This window comes from Chelonoidis abingdonii, chromosome 2 (assembly GCF_003597395.2).
Source record: "Chelonoidis abingdonii isolate Lonesome George chromosome 2, CheloAbing_2.0, whole genome shotgun sequence".
Lineage (NCBI taxonomy): Eukaryota > Metazoa > Chordata > Testudines > Testudinidae > Chelonoidis > Chelonoidis abingdonii.
The window spans coordinates 244,885,998-244,899,463 of NC_133770.1; the positions used below are offsets into that span (position 1 = coordinate 244,885,998).

At 44.8% G+C, this 13,466-nt stretch overlaps 1 protein-coding gene across 2 annotated transcripts in view; it reads left to right on the forward strand.

The window, feature by feature from the left end:
* The first annotated feature begins 6,648 nt into the window (after nt 1-6,648).
* CRISPLD1 (cysteine rich secretory protein LCCL domain containing 1) overlaps nt 6,649-13,466 on the forward strand; it is a 57,897-nt gene continuing 51,079 nt past the window's right edge. Inside the window, exons 1-2 of one of the 2 annotated variants that reach the window (XM_032784779.2) lie at nt 6,649-6,815; nt 8,178-8,500. In XM_032784779.2, coding sequence (XP_032640670.1) covers nt 8,243-8,500 — 258 coding nt within the window. In that variant the 5' untranslated portion in view covers nt 6,649-6,815; nt 8,178-8,242. Of the gene's footprint in view, nt 6,816-7,230; nt 7,292-8,177; nt 8,501-13,466 lie in introns of those variants that run through there. The other variant, XM_032784780.2, reaches the window with a different exon arrangement.

Consider the following 13,466-nt stretch of genomic DNA (forward strand, 5'->3'; position numbering starts at 1 on the left):
ATAATTATTATTTTTTTACAGAAATCATGGATTGGGGCTCCGTTGTGGTAGGCACTGTACACACATCTTTAAAAGCTAGTTCCTGCCCCAAAGAGTTTACAATCTTAATTACACCAGGACACAACAGGTGGACAAAGCAATGAGTGGGTGGGATGGAGGAAGGATAGAAGTGGAGAATGAGATAACAATTAAACAAGTGTGTCTGAGCACAATGAGCATTAGTTCACCACCTTTCTCGCCATTGTTGGCTCTGAATGTCTCGAAAACGTGATGGATGAGGTCATGCCAAGGTGGATTTCGCTGGAGAGTTTTTCCTATAGTCATGAAGGCACATAGGTGAAAGAATGGAAGCATTTGTGAAAAAGCTGAAATTCAGTGGAAGCTGAGAATGCTGGTGGAGTTTGGATAGTGATTGATGCCACAATGAGTTAATGGACAAACAGGACAGCTTGGTGCTAAGTTACAAGATCACTTAATGTTGGATCACCAGCTGAAGTTTTGGTATGTTCTTCATAGCCTGGAGGTGATCAAGCCTTGCAGTACTGTGACTAGGTCAGCATTTAAGTTGAAAGAGTCATAAAGTTCAGCACCAGAAGGGACCACTAGATTATCTAGTCTGACTTCCTGTATCTCACAGGCCACCAACACTACCCAGCACCTGAACACTAAACCCAACAACTGAAAAGGCACAATCTCTTGGCTTTCCAAAAAGTGAAAGAAGACATTTTTCTGGCCTGTATCTTCAGACATAGACTTGGACAAATAACACTTAAATGAAAACAGTGTTTAAAAAAACCAACAGCAAAAACACCTTTGTGATGTTACAGTGTGTATTAATGCTACATGCTATTTTCAGTCTCATCTTTCTGTAATCATATTCTTGTCCACTTGATTCAACAAGAAAAGTCACATGACATGATACACAGATCCTGTAACACATCAAGAATGGGTCCTCACCCGACACTCCTAAGACAATTTGCCCAGCACAAGGAAGCAGGTAAGTAGTGTTAACAGTCCAGAGCGTACATTGAATTGTAAATGACTAGCAAATAAGCTATTAATTAAAATAGAAATTGAATCCATCTTATGGGATTTAAGGAGAAATAGGATTCTCAAAAGGTCTCGTTGGAGTGCTCCTGTAATATAGCTAGAGGCAGTATTTTGATTTTCAAATAATCCAACTCTATAATTAAAGTTATATTTTGCTGTAAATTTTAAAATATTGATAAAACTTGAATAGATCTGGCCAAAGTGCTGGTAGGCAAAAACAAAAGTATGCTAATGACCACCTTTTTCAAAGAGATATGTATGAAAGAGCCACATCCAACTGACAAAGTTCACTGGTCTAGTTTAGCTGTGCTTTGTAATTCTAATTAAGTTTTCTTTATCAATCAGTTTTTTAAACAATTTTTTCCTTTCATGAGTCTGAATCAGACATTTAATTAAATTTATCTAGAAAATGTAATAACAAATCTTAGGCCATCTTTGTTTTACATGCTTTGTTGTTTTTTGTGACCCAGGATGCAGTATTGAGAAAAAATCATAGGTGATGTATAAAGTGGTGTATATTAATTGTTAATATGTGTGTGCTTGGAAACTTTCCAGAAGTCTAGCTAGGCTGAAACATGAGGTTTCACAAAGTTTCTAATTTTTAACTCATATTTTGTGCTCTATGGCTGATATCAAGTGTGTCTTTGATCTATAGGCAATCACAGACCTTGAGAAAGCTGATGGGCATGCTAGCTATTTTGTAAAATATGGAGTATAATAGCTGGAGACAGTGGAAACCGTAGGCAAAGGCACTAGGTCACATGCAAGGCCCAGCAGCTGTAAAGCCATGTGGGCTGAGGGGTTTCAGTGGGAACTGAATGCAGATGCAGGGGCTGGGGCATTGATTGGCTGGAACTGTGCATGAAGAGCTCTGTGTGACTTGAAAGCTTGTCTCTTTCACCAACAGAAGTTGGTCCAATAACAGGTATTACCTCACTCACCTTGCATGTGTCAGATGAAGAAAACAACCAGAGAGCCAACAGGAATGCCAGGAGAAAGTGAGCAGAAAGCCAGAGAAACAGTCGTCAGCATGGACCAGCCAGAGGTTTTTAACTGCAATGTAGACATAATCTAAGAGGCTACTTTGAGAGACAGTGAACGTCATGTGATCCACTGTGAGCAGTATGTTGAGAAACACCCAGCTGTAAATCTCATTATCACAATGCCTAGAGAAAATCAATTCCTGGAGCAGTTGGCATAAACTCCATCCAGGTAAGGTCTAAGTGATGCCTGTTGGTAGGATGGCCATATTTCCCTATGCTGAATACGGGACACCTGATAAAATTACTCATATTCAAGTGAGTTCAATGGCAATCAATTGTACACATGTTCACATTGACATCAAGTTGACTGAGCCCCTGTTAAAAAGAAATACTGCATAGTTGGATTCTTTTTATTTACCTTGTTATCTTTAAGGCTTTAGGGTTCACACGGGGACACACGCGCATGCACACACACACACAGAGACAGAGGGGTGACTGATCTACTTGATCCTCCCTGCTGGTGCTCTCCATCCTCCATGTCTGGCTGGCCCATCACCATGGACCCACCTGTCCTTGTACCTGGTGCCGCATCTTCGAAGGCAACACATGGAGGGGCACACGGCGTCATTTGCCCCCACCCCGTACCCCCGATTTCCTGCCAGAGTTCATACCAGAATGTGGCCAGCAGCAGCCTTTCCTCACTGTGCGGGAAGGAAAGGATGACATTTCAGTCTATGAATCGCCATTTCAGTCATAATCACCACAGTTGTGTTCTGCTGGAGCAATGCAGATCACAAAGATCTGTAACGAAAGCATTCTCAGTTGAGGGGATCCAGCTCACAAATGAACTTCCTGAGCAATTAGAGGAAGCCAGAGTCTGACCAATTTTTGGAAATGAAATAGGAATTCTTTTCTGGGGGATGGGGAAGAAGGATGGAAGGAGGAAAGAGGAGATATTTTCTTCATTGACCATGCCCTCTTTCTTTCATCCCTCTTTCCCATCCCCCCCAAGAGTCCCTACTTCACGCAGTTTGTCAAACCCTAAACAGGGAGAAAAATCAGAGACTGCCTGAAGTCCTCAAGAGGTGTTGATACTATTTTACATGGGAGGTGCTCAGATACCACAGTGATGGGTGGCTGTAGAAGACAGACAGAAATAGATAAAATAAATGAAGATATTTTTACATCAACAGAAATCAGACCCCACTTTAGCTTATTTCTTTTGTTTTTTTAAGTAAAGTCACAAGCTTTTACAATTAAACGTATCCTCTCAATATGGGTATGTATATTTCCTAGATCCATTCTCTTTGCTTTTATCAATTTACATAAAAAGACAGCACAGGTCTTTCTTTTCATATAAACTGATAAAGACAAAAAGAATGGAGCAATTACATGTATATATACACACATATTGACAAGATAGGTCAAAACCACATTTGTCAAAGTTGCAACATTTTTAGGTTGTCACAAATCATGGGCTGTCACAAACCAAATACAAAGGATGCTGCTTAAACACAAAATGCAAGGAGTTTATTTGCTTGCTGATAATTTAACTAATTTTTATGCATTTTATTGAGAACAAAACCTGTACTCCAATATTGTAACATAGCTTTCAACCTGCCAAGCTCCAAATATGTCTCAATAAAATTTGTGACGAATACTCAAAATGAGGTGTGCAAGATGATGGTTGGTGTGTGTTTCATTTTAAACTGAAAAAGGTGCATATTACTGAGGTGAAGAGAGATATAGAGCCTCAGTGATTTATAGGAGCACCATGGTTACCTTTCCCTTTGAGAATTTTGAATTTGTTATGTGTGATAATCAGGGCAGGCGCAAGGATGTTTCGCGCCCTAAGCGAAAATTCCACCTTGTCCACCCCTCCGCGAGCCCTGTGGCATCTCTCTGCCCCCCCCTCCACCCCAAAGGCCCCCCTGCGGCAGCTCTCCACCCTAAGGCATTCCCCCGCAACAGCTCTCTGCCCTGTGACCCCCCCACGGCAGCTCCCCCTAGCCCGGGGAGCCATGCGGCAGCTCTCTGCCCCAGCTCATCTCTGCTCCACCTACTCCCCAAGCACGCCATCGCCACTCCACTTCTCCCGCCTCCTGGGCTTGTGGTGCCAATCAGCTGTTTGGCGCTGCAAGCCTGGGAGGGAGAGAAGCAGAGCGGGACAGCATGCTCAGGGGAGAAGACAGAGCACAGGTGAACTGGGGCGGGGAGTTCCCCTGCGTGCCGCCCCCCCTTTACTTGCAGCAGGTGGCCCTTCCCGTGCCCCCCCTGCCCCAGCTCCCTCTGCCTAAATGCCACCGATGACTGGGGAGGCCGAAGATCCGGCCAACGCGGTCGCCGCCAAAGGACCCAAAATGCCGCCCCCCAAATGCTAGTGCCCTAGGTCACCTAATGGGTTGCGCCTAGGTTGCCTAATGCGTTGCGCCTTCCCTGATGATAATATGCAGCCATAAACTACTACCAACAAAAGTTCCTATTTAAAGTTTCATAGATTTCAAATCCAGAAGAGACCATGGTGATCATCTCATCTGAACTCTTGTATAACACAGGCCATAGAACTTCTCCAAAATAATTCCCAGAGCACATCTTTTACAAAAAAAAATCCAGTCTTGATGTAAAAATTGTCAGTGATGGAGAATCCACCACAAATTGTTCCAGGGGTTAATCACTTCAAAAATTTATGCTTTATTTCCAGTCTAAATTTGACTATCTTCAGCTTCCAGCCATTTGATCTTGTTATACCTTTCTCTGCTAGACTGAAAAGCCTCTTATCACATATTTGTTTCCCATGTAGGTACTTTCAAGTCATCCCTTAGCCTTCTCTTGTTAAGCTAAATAGATGGAGCTTCTTGAGACTCTCACTATAAGACATGTTTTCTAATCCTTCAGTCATGTAGCTCTTCTTTGACTCCGCTCCAATTTACCAACATCCTTCTTGATTTGTGGACACCAGAGCTGGAGACAGTATTCCAGCAGCAGTTGCACCAGTGACTCTCTATTCCTACTTGAGATTCCTTTTTGGCCACAACATTGCACTGGGAACTCATGTACAGAAAGAGGAACAGAAGCACACACAGCATGCAAACTGAGATGCAAGCATTACAAAAACTCAGATCTGGCATATGGATCTTGCCAGATCCAACTAATTTTCGGCCTCCACTCAAATTCCACAGCATCAACAGAGAATAAGTATAGCCACTCCTATTACACCCAAAAATTCCAGATTGTGATGAATTCTAGTGCATAACCCCTGCAATAACCTGACTCTAGCACCTAGGTCCAGATGGGTCTTGGCAATTGTTTGCCTCAAACCCCAAACTGTACAATCTAAATAGATCACAAGTTTACCTGCTCCTGTTTCAGTAGAGAAATCTGTATGTACTCTGATGGATCCCAGATCAACAGCACTGAAAAAACAAACAAACCTCACATAGCTGGTGGATCCTTCTGATCCTGCCAATTTTTAACCTCAGTCCCTTAATTTGTGTTGTCTTTATATATAAATTCCATGGGCACCAAAAAAACTTGCACCATGCTGCAAACTGAGACAGCAGTACCAATGGGTGAATGTATCCGGCACAAAGTCAGCTGGATCCTGCCATTTTTTGGACCGAAGCACCTAATTCATCAAAACAGACAACACCTTACCATTCCTGACCTGGCTAGAAAAATCCAAGCTCTGACAAAGCTCCATGTAAGAACAATGCAAAAGCACCTGTTTAACAGCTAAGTCTTGCTGCATTCAGCACCCTTTTGGCCGATAAACTTCTAAATTCTACTGGGGAGCAGGGAGAACAAGTGCAGCTGCTCCTATTCCATCTGGTCCCTGATAACTGGGTGGCTCCAGCGGGCTCTATGGGATCTGAGTTTTTGCAGTGTTGCTGTGTCCTAAGCCAGTTTTTTGGTTGGTTTGTTTGTTGTTGTTGTTGTTTGTTGTTGCAGCCGGACCTGTCATCCGTTTAGCTATTAGGTTAAACTGTAGGGACAGATGGTGCAACATTTGGCTGCATTCAGGGGTTTGACCTGGGTTTTCCCAGTAGGCATGTTGTAGGATCCAGAATGTTTTGCTGCAGTTGGAGCCACATTTGTCTTGACCTGATTTTGGTTTTTTAAGAATTTGGAGCTTCACGGTCAAAACTTGGCTGGCTGCAGCTGCAGGCTCTGGGGTTTTAACCGCCCTTGCTGCCGGTCTGGATTTGCTTGGTCCAGTGAGGACCTTTGTTCTCTGTTCTGATGGTACAATTTGGGGGTGAAAAATCTGCGGGAGGGAGGCAGGTAGCTGAGCTCAGAGGGAGCCAGCTTTTCCCTCTCCAGGCAGGGTTTCAGTGGCGCTAAGCAGAGCCCCTTTCCGAGTCTCCTGGCGGGTTGCTGGTGGGGCGGGGTGGCCACGGCACGTCACTGGGGGCGCGCTCTAGGCCCGGGATAAATGGGCGGGAGCAAAGGGGAAGCAAGCGCTGAGCTCCTGGCACTAGCAGCAGCAGAGGCCTTCGAGAGGCCGGAGCGAGCGCGGGAAGGGGACTCCACGTCCAGAGCAGGAGGCAGGGAAAGTGTCTGCGCTGAGGGGCTGGGACTGGTGGCACAAACTTCTCGCAGAGTTTGCAGGCGCAGCCTCCAGCGCGCCTCGGCTCCTGCTCTGCTGCTTGGGCAATTCCGCCGCATCTCCCGGCTCTGCAAGGCGGGGAGGAGACGCGAGCGGGCGGGCGGCGGCGGCGGCCCGAACACGGCTGTGGCTGGGTGGCTGCTTCCGGGACCTGGGGGTCCGAAAGGCCGGGCGAGGTAAGGGCTTGGCTCAGCATCGCTTGGGAACGGCTCCGCGCCCTTCAGCCCTGACTCCCGCAACCATCAGCAGCGCCCCAGCTGCGAGCCTGCGCGCGGCACCCCCCGGACCTGCGGTTCTTCCCACGCACGAGTCGGGGACTTCCCGGGGAGACCCAGCTCCCGGCTTGGGTTTTCTGTCCAGTTCTCCTCGCCGTGTAACAAAGGGCCTGAGGAGGGAGGGCAGGGGCCAGGGGAGAGCTCCAGGTCTGACTTGCTGGGACACTCAACTCTCCGCAGAGTTGTCGCTCCATCGCGAGCTCGCAGGACGCTTGCTGCTGAGCAGCAACTTTGGGGCAGCAGCAGTTGATTTGTCCGTAGAAGCCGGGCGGGCGTGTGGTTGAAATGCAGCCCAGATTGATATTTTTTTTTTCATAGAAACTGGAGCCAAAAAGCCAGGCTTTCTCATTCCAGCATCTTTATTTAATGCCTAACAGGTGCGGAAAGTGCAATTTTGGCCCAATAGTATAATACGATGTATCTTCCCTATTGGAACATTGGATATACTGGGCACCTATGCAGCCTTTCTGTGCATTTTCTTCAAGATGCGAGATGTTCCTTTCCCCCTCTACCCTCCACAGCTAGGTCCATAACTGGAGTGCTAGGGGATTGGTGTTACAGTGTTAATATATTTTGAGCTGGGATGAGGGAGCTACTGTAGATAGAGCACTGCAGCTTTCCAAACGGCAGTGGGCATCAGAAGAACGTTCTTGGTTGGAGAACTGCATCTTAAAACCTTCTTTTAAAATAATTCATTTTTGTTCTGCAAGTATAATAAATAAACCCTGTTTGACTAACAGGTTTTAATAATCTAACTTTTGTTGTTAAGTTTGGAGACTCAAAATGTTTTTAAATCATAAAACAAAAGCTTCTGATCAACATCAGATTTGATCGTTCTGATTTTTTTAAAGCATACTTCACATTCTTTTTGGGGGTGGTTTTCATTTTGGGATTCGCTGCAAGCCCCTTTAGTTTGAAAACAGCTATATTTATACACTGGGATATTCTAAGAGGACCTAATTTAATTTAACCATCTAATTTAGATTGCTTAAAGGGAGGCACTATCAGTTGAAGGCAGTTTATGAAAAAATTGCTTTTATTTATGCAGACTCTTAAGTGTCCTTTACATAACTACCTGAATGATCTTCAATTCATGAGGTCAAAGCCACAGTGTAAAGGATGGGTGTCTGTGTTCTCTGGCATCCCTAAAAACCACACTGGCACACTCCCCTCCCAACTACAGTTTGACTTTTGTTATTTAACAGATTAATTCAGGCCAACACTAACCTCAGAATCACTTTACTCTCTCTTATGCCTTTGCAGCCAACAGACCTGGAAGAAAGACTTTGTCCTGGAATTAACCCTGGGGGGTTTTGAGGTCATTCATCATGAAGTGTGTAGCACAGAAATGGCTCAGAGTAACTGCCTTGCTATTCATAGCTCAAACAGTTTCTGCAATGGTTCTTCCCAATGGTACACTATTAGAGGAACTTCTGGAAAAGTACATGGACGAGGATAGTGAGTGGTGGATTGCCAAGCAAAGAGGGAAAAGGGCTATCACAGACAGTGATATGCAAAGTATCTTGGATCTTCATAATAAATTACGGAGTCAGGTGTATCCACCAGCTTCCAATATGGAATATATGGTAAGGACAATTTGATAGTGGTGTCTAGAAAGAAATGTTAATGCAGTAGTTGCTGTCGTATAAAATAGCATACTTTCAGCCATTGTTTCTTGATGTTTGTCTATTTAAAACATTATTATAAAAGGATGAAATGCAACACAGTATCTTCAGGAGCTAAAAGATAAGCAGGGTGCTAAACTGGAAACATTGCATTGCAAAATAACACAGGTTCTTCCTAGTTCCTAAACTGGTATATTTCTATGTTTAATATATTAGTATGTGATAATTTCCCTTAGTTTTTGGCCTTTCCCCCCTTCAATATGTATTTGGTATTTGTTGAACCTAAAGCTTTCACTATTATCAACTTCTGTTTGTTTGGTTTTTTTATAGGATAATTTAGGTTTCATTATGACTAGGGTCCTACCAAATTCAGGGTGCATTTTGGTCAATTTCTAGGTCATAGGATTTTTAAAATAGTCAATTTCATAGTTTCAGATGTTTATATCTGAAATTTCAGAGTTTTGTAATTGTGGGGTTCCCGACCCAAAGGGAGGCCATGGAGGGGTGGGGGGCAGTCGCAAGGCCATTGTAGGGTGGGTTATGGGATTGCCACCCTTATTTCTGCTCTGATGCTGGTAGGGATGCTGCTATCAGAGCTGGGCAGCCGGAGAGCAGTGGCTGCTGTCTCAGTGTGCAGCTCTAAAGCCAGCATCACCGCCAGAAGCAGTGCAGAAGTGAGGGTCACAGGGTATGGGGAGTTGGTTACCATATGTTCCAGTTTTCCTGGCAGCCTCCTGCCTGGGTCCGCCTGACAGCTGCCCTCACTTGCCTTCAGAACTGGGCTCCCAGCCAGCAGGTGTGGAACTTCCTGGAGCCTGGGGAGGTTCCCAGAGGTGGGTCTGACCGGGCTTCATGAGTGGCCCATGCATGGGAAAAGGAAGTCCCATCCCTAGTCAACTTGGGCTGGGATTAGCAGCTGGAGCCTGGTGCATGATAGGAGCCCCCATCTGGGGCACTCCCAGCCAGAAATAGCCAGATTTCGTGGTCCATGACATGTTTTTCACAGTCAGGAATTTGGTAGGCCCCTATTTATGATCCTACTAACTTATTAGAGCACATTTGGAATACTAAAAGTCTATCCTTGGAACTACTCAAAAGGCCAGTGGCCTGAGAAGAATGAGGCAATTGTATTATTACTCTTACATCTGCAGAAAAAATAAAACTTTTGTCACAATGTTCATTTTTTTGACTATACAGATATTAAAGAGATTGCATTATTATAGGCAGGACTGACTGCACCCCTTTTAGTAAGGTTGCCCAACAGTTTCCATCATAAGATCCTGTTTCGGTTACTTATAATTTAGCCAGACTTGAACTGCTCAGCTGAAATTTTCCATGCCAGGTATCTGCCACAGGCTAGTGGGTTTTTTTTGTTAATTTCAGCCACAACAGTTCAGCCATAGGCAAAAATGAGGCTAGGAAAAAGTATGTTTCGTTCTTGCTAGAAAATTCTGCTGACCGTTGAAAAGCATGCTTTCAAACAGGAAATTTAAATTTGTCAAGCTGGCAGTGCTTTTGTTATCCATGTGAAATCCACCCAAGTTTAAGACATGTTAAAAGCCTTTGAAAAATCTCAGTTTGCACATGCTCAGTAGAGACTTCTTAGATTTTTAGCAGTTAAAGTTCCTGACAATTCTATTTGTGCTGAACATTCTCCAGCATGGGGCTGAGCAGGCTGCTGTGGGCTGGGTTTGGGCATCTGAACTGAAAGCAAGAAGACAATTTCTTTGGTGCTGTCAATGAGACAAGTGCTGGGCTCAGGCATGGAGGAAGAAGCTGCCTTATTTGAATGCAGAGGGAGTAATAGGTGGACCTGTGCAGATTAGAGTGAGGTAGATGGGACAAGGAACTGGGAGAGGGATTGAGACTGGGCCTAGAGGCTAGTTGGTGGTGGGGAAGGAGGAACTGGGACTTGACAAGACGACTGGGACTCAGAGCAAAGGGGAGACTGACTCACCGAACAAAGAGATTGGAAGGTGGGAAAGGAAACAGGTGAGGGAAGATACTGGATGAGGAACCTTGGAGGGAAACTGGAACTGGTTGGTCAAATAAACCATGACAATGAAGTGGTGGGATAGATGTAGCGGGACACTGTGGTTGGGTCAAGAGCCGAAAGAAGGAGTTTGGGACAGAGAGGTATTGAAGATAAGGAATGTGGGTGGGAAGTAGCTGGAGACCAGGGTGGGAGAAAGAAACAGATTGGATGAGTAGCTAGGAAATGGGGACCTGAAACTTACTCAACAAAGAGACTTAGGACATGGTGCTAGGGGTGGGACAGAACTAGGACTGGCTAGTCAGGAAGACTGAGACTAGGAAATGGGAGGACACTGGGACTGGGATGGAGAGTCAAGAATGCTGAGATTAGGACTGGGTGGGTCAAGAGGCTGGGACTGAGATGAGAGAATTTGAAGAGTGGAGACTGGGACAAGGAGAATGGGACTGGGATGTGGTGCCAGGGATGGGGAAGATGTAGGAATGGGTCAGGGACAGGTTGGGAAGGAAGTAATGGAAGGGATTATACTGGAGTGAAATGGACAAAAGAGTCTGTGCCCACTAGAACACACTTCCCCCGAGAGCCTGGAATGGAACCCAGGTTTCCTGAGTCTCATCTATCCTTTCTCTGCTATCAGCAAATATCTGTGAAACCCACTGGCAAAGCCTCTCATCCTTCTCTAGTGTTGGCCCACATAGAGGGTAACAACTTACTACTGCTATCACTTACTTTGTCAGCTCAAGTGCCAGAGGTACGTGTAGTGAATCTAAAGATACCAACCCTGCTGATGACCCACATGGATGTTCATATGATGCTACATAGTAGGGTTTCTGATTTTTCAGTTTGCTTTTTTCATAACCTAGGAAATTACAAAAAAAAAAAACCAACCAACTATGTTAAAAGAAAATAATTAAGGTTGCAAAGTGAAGCAAACACTCAAAAGTTAGGAAATTCTATAATTAAGGTTAATTTCTCCACTTGTAAGGTAACTCCCTTCTCTTCATGTGGCAATATATATTTATGCCTTTATCTGTTATTTTCACTCCATGCATCTGAAGTGGGGTTTTTTATCCATGAAAGCTTATGACCAAACAAATTGGTTTGTCTTTAAGGTGCCACCAGACTTCTTGATACTTTTGTGGATGCCACCACTTATGTGTATGTGTTATAATATAATAGAAGACTGTATCATCAAATACTAATTTTTCTACAGGACCACTGCCTAATTCACTGGCCAGGATGGATTTGCTCTGGGGATTCATAGATTATGAGGCCAGAAGGAACCACTGCGTTCATCTAGTTTGACCTCCTGTGTAATGCTAAGACCATAGGCCTTCCCTGAATTAATTCTTATTTGAACTAGAGCATATTTTTCTAGAAAAACATCTTAATCAGGGTTGTTTAGTGTGGGACACTGTTGTCTGGAGGCATCCCTGCTTTGTGTTGTCCAAGTTGGAAAGAGACAAGAGATGGCAGGAAGAGAATGGTTAGTCTCTTGGTTAGGGCAGTTGAATACAGTACTACCTAAGCAAACTGAATTCTGTCCCTGCCCTTTAGACAGGTTTCCTGTATGATTCTGATCAAGGCATTTGAACCAAACTCTTACAGCGGTCACTAATTGTGTTTTCCTCATTTTCTGGGTGCCTGACTTGAGACCACGGGGTCTGATTTGTGGAAGTGTTGAGTACTCACAGTGCAACGGAATTCCATGGGACCTGTGTTTTGAACAAACATAATGCTATATAATATTAAGTACTCTGAAAAATCAGAGCCTGGGTGTCTCAGCTTGGGCAACCAAAATTAGTGAACACTCCTGAAATTAATCTTTATGTGCCTCAGTTCCCCATCTGTACAATATAGAAAATACCACTTCTCATCTCTTAGCAGCGTTGTGACAATAAATGCTCAAAAAGTAGTTAGGCTCCTAACTTCTACTTAGACTTCTCATTTCTACTGATTTCAGTAAGTTAGATGCCTAACTCCTTTTTGAGCATTCAGCCCTTAGATGGGATGAGCAGGGCCGTCCTTAGGGTGGTGCTGGGCCTGGAACAACCCCCCATTCTGGTCCAGGCCCTGCCTCCACTCCACCCTTCCCCCAGTCCCTGCCCCGCCTCTTCCTTCTTCACCCCACCCTGCCTTTTCCTGACCCTGCTCTGCCACCATTCCACCCCTTCCGCCAAACCCCCACCCCCATCTCGCCTCTTTCCAGCTTCTGTCCCCTCCTCCGAGTGACGCCAGGAGCCAGCAGAGTGGAGCAGGCTGGGTCTGGGTTGCTTGTTGCTGCTGGCACCAGGCCCCCTGCTAACCACCCAGGCTGCCCTGGACGCTGCGTCCCAAAGCGTGGGGCCCCCCAAAGCGCAGGGCCCGTGACAGTTGTCCCGGTGTGTCCTATGGACAGGATGGCTCTGATGCACACCATAGAAAAGCTTGTGAGGAAATTAATAATGCCATCTCCAGAGCAGAGTTGAATTGAGTGTGTTAAGTAAAGCATGGGGCTACGTACTGAAAAAAAAATATAAATACAAAGACTTGGATAGCTGTTCATTATTTGAATTCCATCCATTCTGTATACTGAATGAGGCCAGGGCCCTGTGGAAAAAATCGTATGTGATCATGTAATTAAAGACTGTATTATAAGGCATACACATCTAGTGTTGCACAGACAACCTTAATTCTGGTATTTCATAACTTTTGAGTGCTTGACTTTGCACCTTTAACTTTTTTTCGGGGGGTGGGGGGGGGGAGGTAATATGGTAAATAGAGAACTAAATGCTGAGACAGTCAATGCACATTTTCATGTTCCAAGACACACTTTAGTAATAGAAAAGAGCAATTTATTTATTTATCCATGTTGATGGGACTACAAAGTATAGCTGGACCTTAGTTGAGATGTGCATGGGAGAAAGACTTCTTACACTCTCTGGAATTTTGTGC